Source organism: Sinohyriopsis cumingii, chromosome 17, assembly GCF_028554795.1.
Source record: "Sinohyriopsis cumingii isolate HCF-2022 chromosome 17, ASM2855479v2, whole genome shotgun sequence".
In the NCBI taxonomy this organism is placed as follows: Eukaryota; Metazoa; Mollusca; class Bivalvia; order Unionida; family Unionidae; genus Sinohyriopsis; species Sinohyriopsis cumingii.
In genome coordinates, this window is record NC_142977.1 from 92,807,092 (window position 1) to 92,830,776 (window position 23,685).

Here is a 23,685-nt window from a genome sequence, read left to right on the forward strand (position 1 = left end):
TTTGAATAAACAAATCCCATTAAATAAAACCATTTCCCCATTCAAAATAATGTAAACCCCATGAAATAACCAATTCTTCATTCAAATAGTGTCAACAAATCACATGAGATAAGACTTTTTTCCCATTCAAATAATGTAAACAAATCCAATGAAATTAGACCACTTCACCACTTGTAAATTATATATAAAACCCATGAAATAAGACTATTTTCCTATCCAAATGATGTAAACAAATCCCACAAAATAAGACCACATCCCATTCAAATTATTGTAAACAAATATATGAAATAAGAACACCTCCCAAATTTAATAATGTAAAAATCAAACAAAAAAGACCACTTCGCCATTTAAGTAATGTATATAAACCCCTTGAAATAAGACTACTTTCCCACTAAAAGAATGTAAATGAAAACTATATATTATTTCCTCTTTCATGCAATGTTGACCTAGTCAAGGTATTATTACTATTAAGTCTATATTGGAAGAAATCACAGTACACAAGATATGAGACTCACTTAGTCCTAATGCAGAGTTCTAGAGGAGGCACCAACTGTCCATCTTCTTCTGAGGGCCCTTTGTAGTGAACATTGGTTGTATCTGTGGGAGTAAATGGAATACTAACAATTCTTTTTTTCAGTATAAATTTTTGTGCTTTTCTGAAAAAAAATATTTATAAAAAAAAATTAATGTTGATGCATGATATCCAATTGTCTTTACAGATGGATAATAAGTTGAACAAGAAGTACTGGATGATTATTCTTACATTATCAAAGTCAGTTTCAGCTGGTTTGAGACAAATCATCAAGCCAGATTTAGCTGGTTTGAGACAAATCATCAAGCCAGATTTAGCTGGTTTGAGACAAATCATCAAGCCAGTTTTAGCTGGTTTGAGACAAATCATCAAGCCAGTTTTAGCTGGTTTGAGACAAATCATCAAGCCAGTTTTAGCTGGTTTGAGACAAATCATCAAGCCAGTTTTGGCTGGTTTGAGACAAATCATCAAGCCAGTTTTAGCTGGTTTCATACACATCATCAGGCCAGTTTTAGCTGAATTGATGCACATCTGGTTTGAGGTGTTGCTCTACAGGTATTATGAACTTCTGAGATAGTGAAAGGTACATGGTAAAGTTGTTTGCATTTGCAACATATATAATGGAGAGAATGTTGGCATAATTCTAAGTTACTTTCATGTACTGTGGCTCAAATTTCTTTGGATATTGTACTTATGGAAATAGTAAATGATCTAAGCACACAGTTAACAAAAATGAGTGCTCCCATGTGCTCAAAAAATCTGCCTGATTTAGTCTAAAGTGCACTATCTTTAGCAGTTATTGAAATAGGGAAAGCAAATGTTGACTAACTGGACAATACCAGCTTCTGAAAATGCCCCAAAAAATTACCAGCTCTTTTATTCACCTCTGAAGTCCAGGAAATAAAAATGACCAAACTGAGCTAGCAGGTTTTTAATATTTGAACAGCTTTAGTAAGGCCAAGCTGTATACTTAATAACCCATCTTACACAGGTCAATCATACACTGAACTAAGGAATTAAAAGTTCTTTTAACAATAGCAGAAACATGCAAGGTCATTATTTAAAAAACTAGTATAACCAGCAAGGAAAACGTGACACATCCTTTTCCTTTAAAATCTAACTAACCCTAAGCAAAAATATGAAAATATAGTGTCACCTTGATACATGCCATTAGATCAGTTTTAGCTGATTTGATACACATGATGCTGTGGCTTAATCCATACTCAAACTTTAGAAATGCAACTGTTGCTTGAGAAAGTTTTTTTTGTGTGTTTGAAATACTCCATTTTGTAGGTATAAAATTTAAGTACCATACTCCATTTTGTAGGTATAAAATTAAAGTACCATACTCCATTCTGTAGGTATAAAATTTAAGTAAAATACTCCATATTTTAAGTATAAAATTGAAGTACCATACTCCATTTTGTAGGTATAAAATTTAAGTACCATACTCCATTTTGTAGGTATAAAATTTAAGTACCATACTCCATTCTGTAGGTATAAAATTTAAGTAAAATACTCCATATTTTAAGTATAAAATTGAAGTACCATACTCCATTTTGTAGGTATAAAATTTAAGTACCATACTCCATTTTGTAGGTATAAATTTTAAGTACCAAGTCAAGTAACTAATTATATACAAATATCAATCAGACAAAGTTTGCTGTGTACAACAGCTTGCTGCAGTATTCAGAAACAACTCTGAAGGCATTAGCTTAAACTCATATCCTATATGATTTGCATCCTTTGCTCAAACTCATATCCTCTATAATTCCAGTCCTTGGCTCAGACTCATATCTTGTATGATTCCTGTCTTCGGCCCAAACAAATATCCTATATGAATCCTGTCCTTGGCTTGGCTCAAACTCATATCCTGTATGATTCTTTTCCTTGCCTCAAACTCTTATCCTGTATGATTCCTGTCCTTGGCTTGGCTCATACTCATATCCTGTATTCATGTCCTTGGCTCAAACTCATATCCTGTATGATTCCTGTACTGGGCTCAAATTCATATCCTATATGATACCTGTCTTTGGCTCAGACACATGCCCTATATGATACCTGTCCTTGGCTCAAATTCATATCCTGTATGATTCCTGTCCTTGGCTCAAACTCATATCCTATATGATTCTTGTCCTTGACTCAAATTCATATCCTGTATGATTCATGTCCTTTGCTCAAATTCATATCCTATATGAATCCTGTCCTTGGCCTGGCTCAAACTCATATCCTGTATGATGTTTGTCCTTGCCTCAAACTCATATCTTGTATGATTTTTGCCCTTGCCTCAAACTCATATCCTATATGATTCCTGTCCTTGGCTTGGCTTATACTCATATCCTGTATTCATGTCCTTGGCTCAAACTCATATACTGTACTTGGCTCAAATTCCTGTCCTTGGCTCAAACTCATATTCTATATGATTCCTGTACTTGGCTTGGCTCATAATCACATCCTGTATGATTCCTGTCTTTGGCTTGGCTCAAACTCATATCCTGTATGATTCCTGTACTTGGCTCAAATTCATATCCTACCTGTCCTTAGCTCAAATTCATATCTTGTATGATTCCTGTCCTTGGCTCAAGCTCATATCCTATATGATTCCTGTCCTTAGCTCAAACACATATCCTATATGAATCCTGTCCTTGGCCTGGCTCAAACTCATATCCTGTATGACGTTTGTCCTTGCCTCAAACTCGTATCTTGTATGATTCTTGTCCTTGCCTCAAACTCATATCCTATATGATTCCTGTCCTTGGCTTGGCTTATGCTCATATCCTGTATTCATGTCCTTGGCTCAAACTCATATCCTGTACTTGACTCAAATTCATATCCTATACGATTCCTGTCCTTGGCTCAAACTCATATTCTATATGATTCCTGTCCTTGGCTTGGCTCATACTCATATCCTGTATTCATGTCCTTGTCCTTGGCTCAAACTCATATCCTGTATGATTCCTGTACTTGACTCAAATTCATATCCTATATGATTCCTGTCTTTGACTCAAACACATACCCTATATGATACCTGTCCTTAGCTCAAATTCATATCTTGTATGATTCCTGTCCTTGGCTCAAACTCATATCCTATATGATTCCTGTCCTTGACTCAAATTCATATCCTGTATGATTCATGTCCTTGGCTCAAACTCATATTCTATATGATTCCTGTCCTTGACTCAAATTCATATCCTATATGATTCTTGTCTTTTTGCTCAAACTAATATCCTGCATGATTCCTGTCCTTGGATCAATCCCATATCCTATATGATTCCTACCCTTGGTTCAGTCTCATATTCTATATGATTCCTGTAACTGGCTCAAATTCATATCCTATATAATTCCTGTCCTTGACTCAAATTCATATCAGGTATGATTCCTGTCCTTGGCTCAAATTCATATCCTGTATGATTCCAGTCCTTGACTCAAACTCATATCCTGTATGATTCCTGTCTTTGGCAAAAACTTATCATGTATGATTTCTGTCCTTGGCTCAAATTCTTTTCCTGTATGATTCCTGTCCTTGGCTTTACTAAAACTCGTATCCTATATGATTCCTGTCCTTGACTCAAATTCATATCATGTATGATTCCTGTCCTTGGCTCAAATTCATATCCTGTATGATTTCTGTCCTTGGCTCAAATTCATATCCTGTATGACTCCTGTCTTTGGCTCAAACTTATCATGTATGATTTCTGTCCTTGGCTCAAATTCCTTTCCTGTATGATTCCTGTCCTTGGCTTTACTCAAACTCGTATCCTATATGATTCCTGTCCTTGACTCAAACTCATATCATGTATGATTCCTGTCCTTGGCTCAAATTCATATCCTGTATGATTTCTGTCCTTGGCTCAAATTCATATCCTGTATGACTCCTGTCTTTGGCTCAAACTTATCATGTATGATTTCTGTCCTTGGCTCAAATTCCTTTCCTGTATGATTCCTGTCCTTGGCTTTACTCAAACTCGTATCCTATATGATTCCTGTCCTTGACTCAAACTCATATCATGTATGATTCCTGTCCTGGGCTCAAACTTATATCCTGTATGATTCCTGTAATTCGCTCAAATTCATATCCCATATGATTCCAGTCCCTGGCTCAAACTCATATCCTATATGATTCCTATACTCAAACATGTGGCTTAAATTTGGTCAAGAAATTGCTCTGGACAACAAGTTGTTCTGCAATATCCATTTTTCTTTAAGCCATAATGAGAATCACACTGAATTAAGGCCTATTGAATTGGGGTCAAAATGTTAAGGGCCAAGCTGACCTTTGGACCCCCAATTTAATAATGTACATGGTCAAGACCTGAAATTAACTCTAGATGATGTCGAACTCAAATTATTATTGTGCAAAAAACATTTTTTTTTTAATTACAGACCTTGAACTTTCATTTTTCAAACCTGAAATTGAAAGGGGTTTTTCCTTACCCCAAGTCATCCACAAAGTTTGGTAACAACAGACTGAGGAGAACTTAAGAAGCTGTGCAGAAGCAAAATTGATAAAAGAGGGATGGATGGAAACTTCACAACATAATTGGTCTGTAGAAACTGGATCACCCAATGTCAAGAATTAGTCTAATGTCTTAGGCGTGCAACTGCCTTAAAGCAAAAGTTTAGTCCCAAGCAAATGCATTTTTTCTGAAGTGATATATGTCATGTGTTCGTTTAAAACAATTAAACTAACTAATTACTTGTAATGAACACTTCATTACTTATCCTTTTGTTTGAGAAGGACAAAGGAGAATTTACAAATAATAAGTTCTGATATCCTTTATACACAACAGACATAAACTATGAAATATCTTGACTGCTGTTTGCAGCAGCAATATAAAAAACATTGTCTAATTCTAAGAAGATATTTTCTCCAGTACGACTTGGAAAACCAGTCAAAATGTGGTGTATCATGTAATGGGTTTTACTACTCAAACATGTCATGTTTTCAAAGGCTGTCTTACTTGCCTTGCCAGACAATGATCCTGTGGTAAAATTTACCAATTTGACACTTAAAATATCAAAAGTCATGCACATGATTTGTTTCATATCAAAATGACTTTTAATTACCTGTCTGTGAAGAAATGGAATAATATCAAAGGAGGATGACTTGTACATGGTCACAATAATCAGAGAAAAGGTAACACATGATAAGCATTGCATATTTAAAATAGTTTAGTCTGTCCATTCCACATAAAACATGTCCTCTGACCTGTCCATTTCAGCTGCTATTTAGTTGTGTTGCAGTTGATTCTGGAAACTCAGTTTGAACTCTGTGGCAGTAAGGGATGAATCTAACTTACATTGATAAATGACAAACTTGTTCTTTCTGTTTCAGTTAACTTAATTACATGATTTTAAGCTGCAATCATTTTTCACTAATATTTTAATTAAAAGACAGAGATGCTGCCCTGGAGTGATCCTAGAGTTGATGAAATTCATAGTGCCATAAACTTGTGCTGGGCAATAATGGAACAAGTAAACTATTGTCAGGACAAGTTTTTTGTCCTGGACAAGTGGGTGAAAAATCTATTTGAACAGCACTGACAACATAATCCACTTAATGACATATATATAGAAATTTCAGTCAGTTAACATGGGCATCAAATTCATCAATATACAGAAAATTCTTTGACTTCCAAACTTACAAATGCCTGTTGATAACATACCTATTGTCAGTTTAATCTCATGCTGTTGGCGAGCCAGGCCATCAAAATAGTAGAGATGAAATCTTCTCTCTGCCTTCCAATCGCTGATTAGATCACGCTTGACTGAGAATAGTATGCTGAAGTGACTTTCACTGCAGATGATCCATATAGGATATCTGGGAGTCTTGTAATATGTTCCGACCTGTAACAACAAGAAGGTGAATATTTCTACAGTTATGCACTTGATTAAAACCTGAACTATCCAACACAATGGAAACTCCAATCAGAGGTCATGTTCTGTTGACTTTTTGATTCACCATCGAAATTACAACTGTCACATCTATGAAACTTAAAAATACCATTCAGAACATAATGTTTCCATCAACATCTCTCTCTAACATGAAATGCAATGCTTTATCTAATAGATTACCTCCAAAAATATGTGAACCAAGAGTTATACAGGTTATTAGAACAAAAAAATTCCATTCATGCATGCAAAATCTACTTATTATGACTCTATTTTAATATGAGTGAAGAGAGTGTATATACTGTATGTATAGGGTTTAAAAGCAAGTCAGCACAACACTGGCTATATAGTACATATTAAAAGCTATGTTCCAAAAATTTAAAGATAAAAACACACATAAATTAGGAAAATAAACCCTTTCAAATACTGGTAAACATCCAACTATACATGATAAAAGATAGTAAAATTCTTCAAATATCATTTTTTATAGGTGAAAAAGAGGTAAAATATTAAAAACCCTTATAATTGTAGGGTCCAAGTTTGCCATAAAAACTGTATTTTTTTAAAATGCAAAATATTTATCTGGTGGTACACTATCATTAAGTTACACATCTAAAGAAAAAATGCATCATTAAAGCAAAATCTCATTTATCACAAACAATTTGTCTGTCGGGATCTAAGATCTTCTTATAGCAAGGGACTAATGAAAAGGCATCAAAACTTTATTTAAAAAACATCACTTGTCACAAGATTAAGAAATTAAACTAAGACAATAGATTTATTAGTTACACAAAGAAATGCAAAACATCTAGCAGATTTGCAATCCCTACTTCTCTTGTCTCTGTCTGGTTGTCTTAGAACAACTGTCTCAGGTCAACTGTCATGTCACAGTCTGATGACATAATATTGAAAGACAAATATGTCAAACTGTCCAACACGATATTAATAGTTACCAATTAGGCAAATCACTGATATGATGGAATGCAGACAGGATATAAAGATCTGTTATATGTACTTTATAGAATAGGGAAATCCCACCTGGTCACAATCCAAGGCATAGTGAAATCCCACCTGGTCACAATCAAAGGCATATTGAAATCCCACCTGGTCACAATCTAAGGCATAGAGAAATCCTACCTGGTCACAATATAAGGCATAGGAAAATCCCACCTGGCGACAATTTGAATCAAACTTTCAATTATGAAATGAATGGTTATATTTGAGGAAAGTCATTGATGTGATGGAACTAATACTCTTGTCATGTGTATTGGTATGGAATAAGGAAATTCCACTGGTTCACAATCCATATGACAGGGAAATCCCTCCAGGTCACAATCCATGGGACAACAAAATCCCACCCGATCATAATTTGTTGGCAGGAACAAGGAGTTCCTGTCCATGAATTAAGACCATGATGGTGGCAATTTCCAATCCCACAAAAAGAATATAGCTGATCATTTTGTCACACATCCCTGGGTTAAGAAAAATGGGTTCTGAACAGAATGGTACCCCACTGATTTGGTTAAGCAATAAAAGGACAAAGTATCCATTGAAATATTTTGTGATCTTTAGAAAATCTGTTGGATTTTGGTTTACATTGAAAAGCGTAACCTTGAAAATATGGTTTACAAATAGATCAATGAGTTCTAAAATTCAATCAACAGAAAAGTAACAGATATTCACGTACATGACTGTCATAAAAACAAGTTTATCTGATTTGCCCTTATGTGAGGTGAGGTAACAGGATAACAGTGTCCTTAAAGTAAAGCAAGATAACAGTCACCTTAGGTACAACAAGGTTTTATCCTAAAGGAATTCTGCCTGGACAATCTCTATCCATTCTAATTAGGGATGTGAAACATTTGTTCCCTTCTTAAGCACAAATCAGTAAGAAAACTTAACAGAGGTGATTACAACTATGACACAGGGGTCACTCTCAGCAATGCTTCACAAAAGATATATCATGTACAATAAAACCATGGCAACACTTTTTTTGTCTCTGTGAAAACCCAATTATAGATTTGATTAATCACTACTTTATAAACCAAATGCATACCAGGAGGTCATGTTTGCTGTGCAAAAAGAGTCCCTCAAATGGACTGGCACTCTATGTATCAAAAGAGTCCCTCACTTGAAACCTATTTCTACTGACTGAAAAGAGTTTCTAAAGAATCTAAGAAAAGTGTATTTCTTCTTTATAACTTCTGAGAAACCATCTGATATTCTGAAAATATTGAACATATCCAATTTGTAAACTAAAAATATTTTACAATGTTTGAGTTAACATGGTCATTAACTGAACTTGTTTCCAAAAAATGTTAAGATAAAACCAAATGAGAAGTTCAGTAATACTGGAGTAGGTGGGTCAAAAAACAGCTATTTTAGTAACATCACTTAAAGTATTCTTCAGTCATAATCACAAACTTGGTTAAATGCTAAAATCCATTCACATTTTGTTTGTGTTATCATGCATACATACTACTAAAGCTAAATATTCAAGTCATGTTTGTGTTATCATGCATACATACTACTAAAGCTAAATATTCAAGTCATGTTTGTGTTATCATGCATACATACTACTAAAGCTAAATATTCAAGTCATGTTTGTGTTATCATGCATACATACTAATAAAGCTAAATATTCAAGTCATGTTTGTGTTATCATGCATACATACTACTAAAGCTAAATATTCAAGCCATGTACTTTGACCTTAAAATCAATTTCAATATGTTCCTTGGAATGCAACAAAATATGAAATCTGGTCAAAATTAAATTGTACTCAATGACATGTAGTACTGATTAAATTCACAAGCACAGTGAAGTACAAAATTGCAAACAACTGCCTTTGATTTGAACTTAAGGTCAATTAGATCTGGTTTTCAAAACTCTTTCATAAAAGTACTGTTGTTATAAAAATTTTAATACTAATATAGTTTAATCAAAAGTATTATCAATTCTTATTATTCAATGACCTACACCTTAAATGTTGTCAAAAAAACAAATAACAAGGTAGTACAAATTTTTTAAACATGGCTTTCACTGACATAACAGCACAATACATTCAATCCAGTTTGTTCTGGATCACACCTTTAGGTTGTCTTTATCCAAAAATGTCCATATATTTTAACATTGATTTTTTTCCATATGTATTTTTAGGGGGTGCAATAACGACCTTTCCAAATCAAGTTAATTATAACATTTAAACGTATGTGTAAACAAATTTTAAAAAATGACATTCATTCCTGAAATGGCTGGCACAGAATGCATACATCACCAGTATGACTTGTACTATAATCTAAAATAAAACAATGAACATGAAATATTAAATCTGCCCAATGATCTTTTTTGCACTAAATAAATAAGGTGGCAAGAACCAAATCACCTGACAAGACTTATAATGTTCAAAGAGAGACAACAGTCCGATGTCACAGCGAGCACTGAGACCCTTAAGAATGACTGGCTTTTCACCATTTCCAGATTCTAGCTCCACAACATCATTGAACACATTGGATACAGCTCGCCCAGTCAGGTACAGGTTCACCATGTCCTAAAGGAGAACAGAAGAATGCTGACATCCAATGTTAATCTTGACATCATTCTCTACTAAAAAAATGAAGAACCAATTCCTACCTTTCGAATATATCTGCTCTAATAAAAAATAAAATTAAAAAAACATCAATAAAATTACAAGAAAAACAAATAGCAAATTTGCTTAGAACTACAAACAACATAGACACTGGTCTGCCATCACATAATACACTGGCAGATCAGGGTATATGTTGTTTGTTCTCCTGATTACTCATAACAAACTGCACAGACCCAGGTCTGAGAGTGCATGACAAGCCTGGGTCTGTGCAGTCTGCAACTGGAGTAAATGTGGTACATGTACTTTGGTCATATCCGATTTTTGTGTAACTAATGTTACATATGAAAAGCATGAGCCTGTGTATAATAGCTTATCAGCAAATCTCTTCATTTGTAAACTTATGAAACTTGGTTACTAAGCCTGTAATAATAATAATAATAATAATAATAATGAGGACTTTGTATAGTGCCGAATCTTTAGAAGCTCTAAGCGCTTTACAACATCAGACAACACCTATAAGATAAAAAACATATAATAATATTATTACAAAAACAAACACCATGAAATTAGAAAAAACATTATAATGAAAAAAACATGCTGAGAATATTTCAGGTAGGAAACATTATTAGATCTTTAAGTTTGTTCTTGCTGTCGAAATAAGTGAGTTTTGAGAGCCCTTTTGAATGTGATTACTGTGTCTTTGTGTCTAAGTTCAGTGGGCAATTCATTCCACGTTGCTGGGCCTTGGTATGCAAAAGAACGCTGTCCATATGACTTTGTTTTCATAGTGGGAATAATGAGCATATGATTGTCAGAAGAGGAGCGTAAGTATCTTGCTGGTGTGTACACATGGGTGAGATCAGATAGGTATGTTGGACTAGAGTCCAACAGTGAAATGTAGCACAGAGAACAAATTTTGTGTTTGATTCTGGATTGAATGGATAGCCAGTGTAGGGTACAAAGCAGCGGGGAGGTGTGCTCTGATCGTGGTACCCTAAGTATGATCTGAGCAGTTGTGTTTTGAACTTTCTGAAGTTTCTGGAGCAGATATTGAGATGAACTAGACAGAATTGAGTTACAATAGTCCAGTCTTGAAAGTACTAATAAGTGATGCAGTGATCCCTCTCTTACAAGACACCTCTTAATAAGACCCCCACTGTATTCTGAACTTGGCTTGTGCATTTTCTAAAATTTTGCAACACATAAAACTGTCCCTTTTATAAGGCCATTTTTTTTCTCAATACAGAAGTGGTTGCCTGATTAGAGGGGGACCACTCTAATCAACTGATATAGTAATATAATATTTCCCAAAATGATATATAAGCACTAAAATTAGTTCAAATTACCCTTATAAGAAGATACCAATATGATAAAAGTCAAGATCTACTTATACTAAAGTACATCATGCAGGCACTTATCTTTACATTTCCCTGGCTACTTATAAAAAGTAGATCTGTTAGGCACTTATCTTTGCATTTCCCTGGCTACTTATAAAAAGTAGATCTCTTAGGCACTTATCTTTGCATTTCCATAGCAACTTATTTAAAGCTGATCTGACAGGCACTTACCTTTGCATTTCCCTGGCTACTTATAAAAAGTAGATCTGTTAGGCACTTATCTTTGCATTTCTCTGGCTACATATAAAAAGTTCATTTTGTGAGGGAGAGTTATCATTAGAAATGGTATGTTCTCCATAAAGATTTTGACTTTCATAATATGAAAGTTGAAATGTGAATGGTAACCACAAGGTCAAAGGTAAATGACCTTGCTTCAATGATTTCTGTTATATCAGTGATCACAATTTTAATCAAACTGACAAAAATGTGTGTGCGTTACAGTAACATTTATTTTCATATTAAAAGCTTCTTTTTGAGTTGTTTTTGTGGACATTAAATTCATAAGTTTTATGGAAAAGAACTTTTTTATATTCAAGAAATGAGGAATGGACTCTACTATTTCACTGAAGAATCAATGTTTTGTTGGTTCTTTAAATCTTTCATTTGTAACAATCACAAAATCAACAACAAAAAATTTACCACATAAATTCATTGTTATAAAAAACACAAGTTGCAATGGATGCTGGGAATACTTCATGACAAGTTTTCTTCATGTAATTTCTCCACCTACAGCAGCGTTTTCTCCAGGCATCACGACTGTACAAATCCCAAGGAAATAAATTAAATGAATCAGACTTTAAAAATTATCTAGCACATGGCAATAGTGCACAGTTGATTTGCCAAGAGCATATTCAATATGAAAAATTCCTGAATATTAACAAAGGTCAATCTGACCATCAGAGTGCTTGACTTTAAGGTCAACCAAATGCTTACCAAGTCAACATTTACAATAGATTAATTAGTCACTTTCATTGATTATCAAGTGTTAAAAAGCACTTTAGCAACTGCACATGACCTGGTTGTACAACAGATAACATTGTTTTCTGTATTTGCCTGCTGTTACATTCACTTCTAATGTATGCATTACAGTGCCATTGTCATAACATGACTGCACCATTGTACAGATAATGAAGATAAACAACTACTAAGTTTGATTTGTATTCTCTATAGCTTATTTATCAAACATTTGTTGAAACATATTATAACTTGTCTATTTATAAATAATGTATTTGTGCTGTTGTTGTTGTTGTTGTTGTTGGGTTTAACGCCATTTTCAGCACACGATAGGCTATGCATGGCAGCCAGTATTAATGGTGGAGGAAGAACCCGGGAAAAAACCAGGAAGAACCACCGACCCACGAGAAGCTACTGGCAAGCTTTCTCACATACCCATGTTGGCCGAATCCTAGACTTGAACCCACGCAGACAGAGGTGAGATGGCAGTGATCCGTAACAGATAGCGCTTTAGACCACTCGGCCATTCTGGGCCCCTTGTATTTATGTAAAAACTGCCATAACCACAACTTAAAAACTGAAGGTTACCCTTTATGGCAATGCCAGACGGGGAATTCAACCTCTGTGTGATAACCCTTCAGAAATCACATAATACAGTCATCAACATCTGCGCTTTCTATATTCCATATAAACTGCACAGAACACAAAGATCACAATAAAAAAACTGGATACATTTTCAAAAAATGATTAAAATTGTAACATGTTACTGGCAGTTTTTATTTCCAATCAGGAGAAATGATTAACGATGTTTCACTACCAAAAATGTTGAAAATATGTAGCAGCAAAAAATATTAAACTTCCAAGGTATATGTATACATGTATAAGATTGTTTAGGTGTCCCAATTCCAAACTTAGTTAAGAACTGAACTTCATATTTTACAGAATTCATGATGACGTGAAGTTTGAAATTTTTTTATTTTCTAAGATGAATGAACAATATATTTACAAATAGTCAAGAAAATTATAACAAGTCTCAAGAAATAAACAACTAAAAGTAGTATTTATTTATTTATTTATAATCACTGTTTATAACTATTGTTCAAGCATATGAAATACAAAAATAGCTCTTTTCTGGTGTTAGGAATAAATAACTTAAGTTTCTTCCATCACATGCTACAATTTTAACCAATCTAAATGTTTGTTACAAAGATTGGTAAAATGCACAATTATGACTAAAATAACTGGAGGTAGAAATATCTGCACTATTTGATACAGAAAGCAAAAACAACTGATATTGTTATGACTTTAAGGTCTTAAACTAAGTAACAAAAAAAAAACAACCTTCGTAAAATTGAACAAAAAAATTATTTCCCTAGAATACAAAGAATACAAAAGAACTTACAGTATTGTTAATTAAATCCTTTTTAATCCTAAAAGTTCTATCACAAGTCCAAAAGTATAGAGTATTCCGAATGAATTCCAATCTTGAATGATGTGTTGATGTACCAGTAGCATAAAATAGTGTTGATGTGCTAACAGTGTTGATGTATCACAAGGATATGTCTCTAAATGAATTCACAATAATTCCAAAAATAGTGATTTAGACCTTAAGCCAAAGAGCACTCTGTAATTCAAATTAATAATTTAAATAAATAAACCATCTCAAATTAAAATTGAACACAACTAAAAGACTGATTCCACTTTAGATAATAAGGTAGAAATAAAGAATTTCTGTTTACCTATCCCTTATATAAAAACCTAAAACACAATATGAGGACAAGGATGAGGGTCAAAAGTTCATTCCAAAACATTCTAAGTTGTAGATAAGATTAGCTTTGTTGCTAAAACTTTAAAAAGAATACGGCTAACAGCAGGTAGACCAGGAATTCCAGAGGGAGAAAACCAATGTCCTGAACTCAAATCCAGGTAAACATGTTTACCTACCAATAAAAAAGTCTTGATATATCATCTACAATCTTAAACAAAAATTAGCTATGTTTACAAAAGAAGACAAAAGGTAGGCCCAAACTTCTAACCTCAATTATGGACAAAGGTCAATCACACAATAAAAATTAAATATACATAATAGTATTTTGTCATTAAGAGCAAATGTTATACATCTATGTCACAAAAGAGTATGGTAAAGGAACTTGTTTTGATACTGTATATTAGTGGTGCTGGGTAATCCAAATGAACATAAGTTTTCCGTGTTGATCAGTTTAATTAAAATCATATTGGAGGCTGGCTGCTTGAAAAAATGTCCTCTGACCCCCACCTTCAATACCTTTATTTCTGAAATATCCTTTCAGTACTTCAGGTAGGAGTGCAGATGATGACATTTGAATCAAAGATTGTCACATAATGACTATAAATGTATTGTCAGATCATGTAAACTACCTGAGTACAATAACCATGGGCCCCCATTAGTTGTCCTCCAGGTTCATCCATATCTTCACGAACCCTATAAAAAATAAAGAAGAAACAAGTCAACTCTGAGAACTCACATATTAAGTACTTGTCATGAATACATGCCATCATGCAAATGACTTTCTCAGTATTAGCATTAAGTTTTCTCTTGCAGGCAACTTTGAAAACTCCAAAGAACAAAAAACTTGAATATGTTTTCAGTTGTTTTGAGTTCCTGCACTTCCATACACTGTACAGCTCTCCCTCCTGAAATCACAGTAGTCAGAATTCATAGCCATCAACCACGTTATCTACTGAACCATGTTATAGTGAGAACAGTGGTGTGTGCAGAATTGCAATAAATTGAGAACAGCATTATGTACAAAACCATGGTATAGCAGAAATGATCGAAATTTGTTAAATAATAGTGCTTAGGAAAGGAAAAACTGATATAACACTGAGCTTCATGTAACCTTTCAACCAACATTTTGGTCCATTAGAATATATTTGGTCAAAAGGCCCATGTTGGTACCACATTATATCCAGAATCATGTTAGAATGATGGCCATTATAGCAAGGGAGAGCTTTGGATGCTTAGAGGTATAAATATTGTTTCACATTACAAAGTTGTATAAATACAAACTAAATTCATTCAGGTACCTCATGAAGTTTGGTGTAAAATACTGTCTATTAACCAGTAATGTGGCAAACCTAAAAAATCTTCCTGACCATCTGTTCAAAGGAAAGGGAACTGCAACCCACAGGAAAACCAGTAACAATGCCAACCAAATAATTTTCCCTACCCATCTTCTAAAGGAAAAGAAAATGCACCCATAGGAAAACCAGCAACATGGCAAACCTAATAATTTTCCTGACCCATCTGTTCAAAGAAAAGGGAACTGCAACCCATAGGAAAACTGGTAACATTGCAAACCTAATGCATAATGCTAACTTTATCCCCACAGGTTAAATTTCCTTCTCCTGCATGCATACACATGGAAAATTCTATGACTGAATTGCAAGCATGCTGGTTTTATGAAATTACATTATCAAAGTATTGAAAACACTTACTAATTTAATGTTGTTTTTCTGAGTTTATCATGGTATAAACTGTCACATGCAGAATCACACAGCAAATAATGCCTGAAGAGCATTATGTAAGCTTTGTGAGTCAGCAATTTACAGTTTACACTGCAATAAACTCAGAAAAAGACAACATTAAATTCTTATACATGCAACTGCATTTCTTTAAAATTTTATTCATTCTTTATTTTTATTTTGTGTTTTTAAAGATATTTCCTATCAGTTTTTGAGCCTTATTTATATGTATTGAATTCTTGTTGAGGGTGTCTGTACATAGCTGTTTATAAAACGGTGAATTCTCCATCTGTAATGTAATAGCTATGTCAGCATAAAACAAATTCTAAAAATGGTAGGCGATCCAAGGTTCTGAAAATTCCACAGTATAGTTTTAACATTTTATCTGGCACACGTGATCTGAGTAGAAGTTCAATATTCAAAGTCCACTTTGAGCATTTTTTGCTGTGTCATTCAGTGACTGACAGTTTATATCACAATAAACTCAGAAAAACAAACATTAAACTCTTAAATAAATGCAGCTGGGTCTGATCACATGATTATGTTCTGAACAATGGAAAGCTTCCTTACATTTATCAACTGATTGCCTGGAGGGCTAAAGTGATACTAATTGACAAAAGATCACAAGAAGGAACAATCTCCATACATATTGCTGCTCGTGTATACATGCCAACACCTGGCAAGGAAAATGTGTTATCCAAGTGGACAAAAAGAGTACAGAATGATTTATTTACCCCTCTGGTCTTTTAACATCAATTACTGCTTCAAGTTTTCATATATAGCACTTTGAGCTTTAAAAGCAACAAACTCTCGTATTGCATTTCAAAACACTTTGTACCAGCTGAGATTATGAATGTTTTGCACACCATTAGAGTACTAAGAGTTGGATTACAGAGCCTGGATCTGAATTCAGTTTTATATTTGTTAACAATACTGAACAATCTCTCAGTCAGCATTAGAATGGTAAAGAACCAATATTCCTTTCATAACCTGACAAAGAAGAGTAGATTTATATCTTCCAGTTATTGAGTCTTTTAGCTGGGAAATAAGATGAAAAAAATCAACTCTGTCCAAATGAAGTACATTCTCAGGTAGAATGCCAACTTGATACTTTGATACTTCTGGAGTTCTCCTTCTAACTTATCGGCAGCCTTTCCTGCAGCAAGGTGCATCATATGACAGGGACAACCTGATATGTACACTGACGGAGACATTTTTCAAAATATAGAATGCAACTATTTTATGAATTTTCATGGCTTCTGCAATTTTAAGTGAATTATCTTCTGCTAAACACATAACAATATTTGATGATTTTGTTCTCGCACATGCATATTTTCTGCAATCAGAATTTTGGAATCAGGAAATATCCATTTGAACAAAGATCCAATGTAGTTTTCTATTGCTAGAGGTAGTCCATGTTCTATTAAGAACTCGGTAAATAATGCCTCTGCATTTATAAAATTCTTGTCCACAGTTTATTTTTACTGTAGAAAAGAAGTTACCTTAGTATTAAAATGAGTTTAATTCAAGGTTTCTTTGTTTTACAACGATGACCAATATTAAAATCCTTTACACACAGCCTGCAATGGACATGAAGCTGCCCTAGAATGGAATGCTGTATTGTGTAATACATGTATTCATCTTTGAATTGGATTTTTGTCTTTTTCTAATCCATCTGTGAAATTGTTTGAAAAACATTTTTGCACTAACACACCCATCAACTAGAATAAATCTGACTTGACTTTTAGCACCAAATACCTACAAACTGGTTCTTTACCAGATATGAATTAGAACAAAGAATCTGCGAGCAAAGACTAAAAATCAGAAAACTAGTCTGTTCTCTCCAAACTAAGCCATACAGCTGCTATAAATAGAAACTGAGGTCAAAAGTTTAAGTAGAAACCATCATGTTTCTTGCAAATAGGACAGCTGCTATAAACAGAACATAATACTGTTAGCAAAGTGCATGCAAGTCTACAGACAAGCGTACTCTTATGTCATAGTTACATAGAAGCTGTCATTTCTAGAACACAGTCTGAAAGATTAATGGGATGTTAATAAAAATGAGAAAACAAATGATTGATTTTTTGGGGAGGGGGATATACCAATAACACGTAACCTGAATACATTTACGCGCAAGGCGTAATTTAGTGAAAAAAGCATAATGATTACGCCAAAAGCACAATGGTTGGCATGTATGCTCATGACCACATTTCCTGTCATAATCAGATTGGTCTAAAGAATCTCCATGTATAACACTATTCATTACCCCTTTTCCTGTCATAAACAGACTGGTCTAAAGAATCTCCATGTATAAAGCTAGTCATGAACCCTTTTCTGTCACAAACAGTCTGGTCTAAACAATCTCCATGTATAACGCTAGTCATGACCCCATTTCTTGTCATAAACAGACTGGTCTAAACAATCTCCATGTATAATGCTATTCATGACCCCTTTTCCTGTCACAAACAGACTGGTCTAAACAATCTCCATGTATAACGCTAGTCATGACCCATTTCTTGTCACAAACAGACTGGTCTAAACAATCTCCATGTATAATGCTATTCATGACCCCTTTTCCTGTCACAAACAGACTGGTCTAAACAATCTACACAAATACTGCTATTCATTACCCTTATTCTTGAAATAAACAGTCTACTCTAATCAATAAGTTTATAATATTAATAGATATTTTATTTTTATGTCAATGGAGAATTCATATTAATATCTGAAATACTATTTGATGAATTGATGTGATGATTTCCCTTTAAAAGCACATTCTTTTATTGTTCCAAGTAGTACCATCATTGGAACAATATCCTAGGAAGATAACTATTAATTGAACTTAGGGTACCTAAATCTAAGTAGCCTCTCTTGACATATAAAATTAACCTGATTTTGTTTTTGTTATCGGATTTAATGCCATTTTTCAGCACATGAAAAGCCCTGAAGAGAACCACCAATCCAAGGGTAGCTTAGACTTGCAAGCTTTCTCATGTACCCACGTTAGCTGAGTCCAAGATTCAAACAAAACTGACCTGAAAGACCAGGGATATATACATGCACTTTTGTTACTAATTTTAGTAAGACTACAGTTTTTGTTACTACTATTATTAATGTAACATATATTGGGGGGGGGGGGGTAAGATACTATGCCATAAACATGACAGGACTAAAATCTCTCCAAACCAAAAATTTGATGACCCCCCCTCCACACCCAATTTCAACTGGATATTTTGAAATGTAATTCTTGTTCATTTTACTTACATGGATCTTGATATCCTTGGTAAATTTAAGTCTTGTCTACCCAGATTTAAATGACTATGATTAAGTATTAAGCATGGGTCATAATGGACTCAAAATATCAGGTAAAGTGACCTCTTTCTCATGTCTAAATAGGGCAGATGTTGCAGTGATTCAGAAGGTAAGGTGTTTGACCTGTTACCAGAAGGGTGCAGGTTCAATTCCCACCACTGGATTGGCTTGGATCAGATTCTACACATCCTTGTGCAAGGCACTTTTCTTGCCTCACCATCATATATAACCTTAAAATGTGTTCTTAATCCATAAAAGAGCAAAATCCTAACTTGGACAAATTGAGGGGAAACTGGGCCATGTGAGGGGAACATAGGAGAAGTGAGTATTGGGAAAATAAATTTGTCATTGGGGTTTGGCTAGCTCTGCAGTTTAAAAGAATTAAAATGCACAAAACATCATACTTTATGAAAATATTAAAAGCTTTTCTATTCTGATGGTGAATCACCACACACCCATTTTTTAAGTCAAAGATTCAATAAATCTGTTATTATTTTTAGTCTCAAATCTTCTTTCATAAAAACATAATTTTGTTCTGTAGTTGAAAAACCTGAGGATTTCCCTAGCCTCATTGAACCAAACTATTGTGCAACTCTAAAAGATCAACTCTGAGCAAGATTTTGGTAATGGTCAGCACAACTGATTGTTACCAACTGGTATCATTCATTTTTTTATCTTCTGTATGAAAAATACATCATCTATAATGAAACATCCATTAGCAATGTCTGTGTACAAGCCATTAATGTAAACTTATTTATAACATACTTCATAGGCCACAATATAATGTAATGGTACAAATGAAGGAAATTATGCCCTGTTCATTTAGTGTCCCAGACTTGTGATTTGCAGGATTCACTTGCTGAGGCAACCACCCTTATTACCATACAGATTTTATGTTGTCAGTTCAAAATATAAACAAAAACATGAATATTGTGCATTTAATTACATAAGCATAAGTTTTTAACAAGAACACCTCTCAAGCAATTAGTGACTTTAACACATTTTTGGAAAGCCTCATATAAGCATTACAGTCATCTGCACTGAACTTTACCAGACCCTTGTATGACAAAGATCACACAGTCCCACATGAGAAGTCATGTTGAATAGGGTTAGGGCACCAGCAGTAACTAAAATCTGCATGTAAGTTTAATGCATATTTGTACCTATTTTTGCCTATAATGATAAGTTTTTGTGCCTATCAACATGAGTTTCATAATGAAAAATCATACAAAATTCATTATTTTGGGCAGAATATCAGTTGGCTCAAGTAGGAAAGGGGGTGGAGTAAACAATTTGATTGATGTAAAGGTTAAGTCAACTTTGCTTTCCTGTCTTGCTTAAGTGAAATTTCAGATTATTTCACCTTAACACCCATGCCAACCTCCTGTAACAAGACCCTTGATAAATAACCTCACCTTAACACCCATCCCAACCTCCTGTAACAATACCCTTGATAAATAAACAATGTCATATTAGAGACCCATATTGTAAACATTTTATTGACAACAAAACTCTAGCTCAATGTTACATCATTCAGACAACTTCCATTAGAATAACATTGTGATTGTATACCTTTCATGTAAAGTCTGATTCATGTAAAGATACAGTCCTAGATTTGAGCTTCAGTTTCTTGCTCAAAAAATCTAGAGAACACAGAGCCTGATAAGAGTGTTATGGTTTCAAGTGGATACAGGGCCTGATATGAGTGTTATGGTTGCAAGTGGATAAAGGGCCTGATAAGAGTGTTATGGTTTCATGTGGATACAGGCCCTGATATGAGTGCCATGGTTTCAAGTGGATACAGGGCCCAATATGAGTGTTATGGTTGCAAGTGGATAAAGGGCCTGATTAGAGTGTTATGGTTTCAAGTGGATACAGGGCCCGATATGAGTGCCATGGTTTCAAGTGGATACAGGTCCTGACATGAGCGTCATGGTTTCAAGTGGATACAGGGCCTGATAAGAGCGTTATGGTTTCAAGTGGATACAGGGCCTGATAAGAGTGTTATGGTTTCAAGTGGATACAGGGCCTGACATGAACGTCATGGTTTCAAGTGGATACAGGGCCTGATAAGAGTGTTATGGTTTCAAGTGGATACAGGGCCTGACATGAACGTCATGGTTTCAAGTGGATACAGGGCCTGATAAGAGTGTTATGGTTTCAAGTGGATACAGGGCCTGACATGAACGTCACGATTTCAAGTGGATACAGGGCCTGATAAGAGTGTTATGGTTTCAGGTGGATACAGAGCCTTATAAAAGTGTTGTTGTTTCAAGTGGATACAGGGCCTCCTATGGCAATTGTGGGTTTAAGTGGAAACTAGAGGGTTTGAAATAACAACTGTGGGTTTAAGTAGAGAATAAAGAGCCTGATATAATAATTGTGGTTTAAAGTGGAGAATACAGGGCCTGATATGGTAATTGTGGTTTTAAGTGAAAACTGCTGGGAGTGATATGACAATTGTGGTTTGAAGTAGAGATTACAGACCCTGATATGAGTATTATGGCTTTAAGTGGAGATGACTGGACCTGATATGAGAATTGTAGATTTAAGTGGAGACTACAGGGCCTGATATGTGAATTCTGGGTTTAAATTGAGAATAAAGGGTCTAATTTAACAATTATGGGTTTAAGTGGTGATCACAGAGCTGGATTTATGAATTGTGGGCTTAAGTAAATATTACAGGTTACCTGATTTAACAACTGTCATTGTAAGTTCAGAATGCATGGCCTGATTTGAGAATTTGAGGATTCAGTGCCTGATTTCAGAATGGTGGATTAAAGTGAAGAGCCTGACAAGACAATTTTGGTTTTAAGTGAAGAATAATAGCCCTGATTTGAGAATTGTGGGTTAGAGCAGAATGTAGGGATTTATTTGACAATTGTGGTTTTAAGTGGAGAATACAAGGCCTGATTTGACAATTGTGGAATCAAGTGAAGAATAGTGGGCCTAATTTGAGAAATTTACCCTGAAGTGGAAAATACAGGGTCTGATAAGACAATTCTGGTTTTAAGTGGAAAATACAGGGCTTCATATGATAATTGTGGTTTTAAGTGGAGAATACAGGACCTGATTTAACAATTGTTATTCAAGTGGAAAATACTGGGCCAGATATGGCAATTATGGCTTAAAGTGGAAATGCTGGGGGTGATATGACATGTGTGGTTTTAAGTGAAGACAACAGGACCTCAGAATTGAGACTTTAAGTGGAAACTACAGGGTCTGATATGAAAACTGTTGACTTGAGTGGAGACAATTGGGCTGATACAAGAATTGTGGGTTAAAGAGGAAAATACAGGGCCTAATTTAACAACTTGGTTTTAAATGGAGAATACAGCACCTGATATCACAATTATCAGTTGAGAATATTGGATGCTTGATTTTATATTTGTGGTTTTAAGTTGAAAATACAGGGCTTATTTGACAGTTGTGGTTTTAATTGGAGAATACAGCACCTGATATCACAATTATCATTTCAAGTGGAGAATCACAGGACCTGATATGACAATTGATGTTTTAAGTAGAGAATACAGGGCCTGATTTGACCACTGTGGGTATAAAAAGAGAACACAGGCCATGATTTGCAAATTGTAGTTTTATTTGGAGAATACATAGTCTGATTTTTCAGAATTGTGGGTTCATGTGGAGAATACATAGCCTTGAGATTTCAAAATGCCTGATAAAACAATTTTGGGTTTAAGTGGAAATACAGGCCTGCTATGACAATTTTGGGTTTAAGTGGAAATACAGGCCTGATATGCCAATTGTGGTTTTTTAAAAAAGGGGCCCAGTATAACAATTATTGGTTTAAGTAGTAAAGAATACAGGGCCTGATCTGACGAAGGTGTTTTCTCAGTGGAAAATGTAGGGCCTGCTATAACAATTGTGGTTTTTATTCAGGGCCACATATGACATGTGGTTTTAAGAGGAGAATACAGGGCCAGATATGGGAATTGTTGTTAAGTGGAGGCTACATCGATTGACATGAGAACTGTACATTTAAGTGGAGACTATAAAGGCCTGATATGAGAATTGTGGCTTTAAATAGAGAATTCAAGGCCTAATTTGAGAATTGTAGATTAAACTGGAGAAAACAGGGCCTTATTTGACAATTTTGGGTTTAAGTCAAGAATACATGATGGTTAATTTCAGAATTGTGGGCTTAAGTGGAGAATACAGGGCCTGGTATGACAAAAGTGGATTTATGCAAAGATATGGCCTGATATGACAATTGTGGGTTTAACACATTAACCCCTGGTGACGAGTTTAAGTGGCAGGAGGTAGTAGCCAAGCTCTGTAGTGTCAAGTTCATGTATGATACAATAAAGTGGGTGGTATTATAGAAAGGGAAACAGATGTAGCTCTACAATGATACAAAAAAATCTGGAATTTCAAGTTGCACTACAAAATACGGAGGGAAAAACCTCCTTTTTTGGACCCGATTTTTTTCTACCCAAAATTCGCTCGTGGTTGGATTCCGATTTTGTGTCCAGATTTTAGACTT

General features: G+C 34.6%; 1 protein-coding gene across 1 annotated transcript in view; it reads right to left on the minus strand.

Moving 5' to 3' along the window:
* Positions 1-23,685, minus strand: part of LOC149779430 (putative ubiquitin carboxyl-terminal hydrolase MINDY-4) — an 87,595-nt gene that overhangs the window by 8,088 nt on the left and 55,822 nt on the right. The window contains exons 13-16 of the mRNA XM_089940091.1: positions 14,760-14,823; positions 9,808-9,972; positions 6,199-6,379; positions 516-597 (exon numbers count right to left, since the gene is read on the minus strand). Of these exons, the coding sequence (XP_089796217.1) occupies positions 516-597; positions 6,199-6,379; positions 9,808-9,972; positions 14,760-14,823 (492 nt within the window). The remainder of the gene's footprint in view (positions 1-515; positions 598-6,198; positions 6,380-9,807; positions 9,973-14,759; positions 14,824-23,685) is intronic.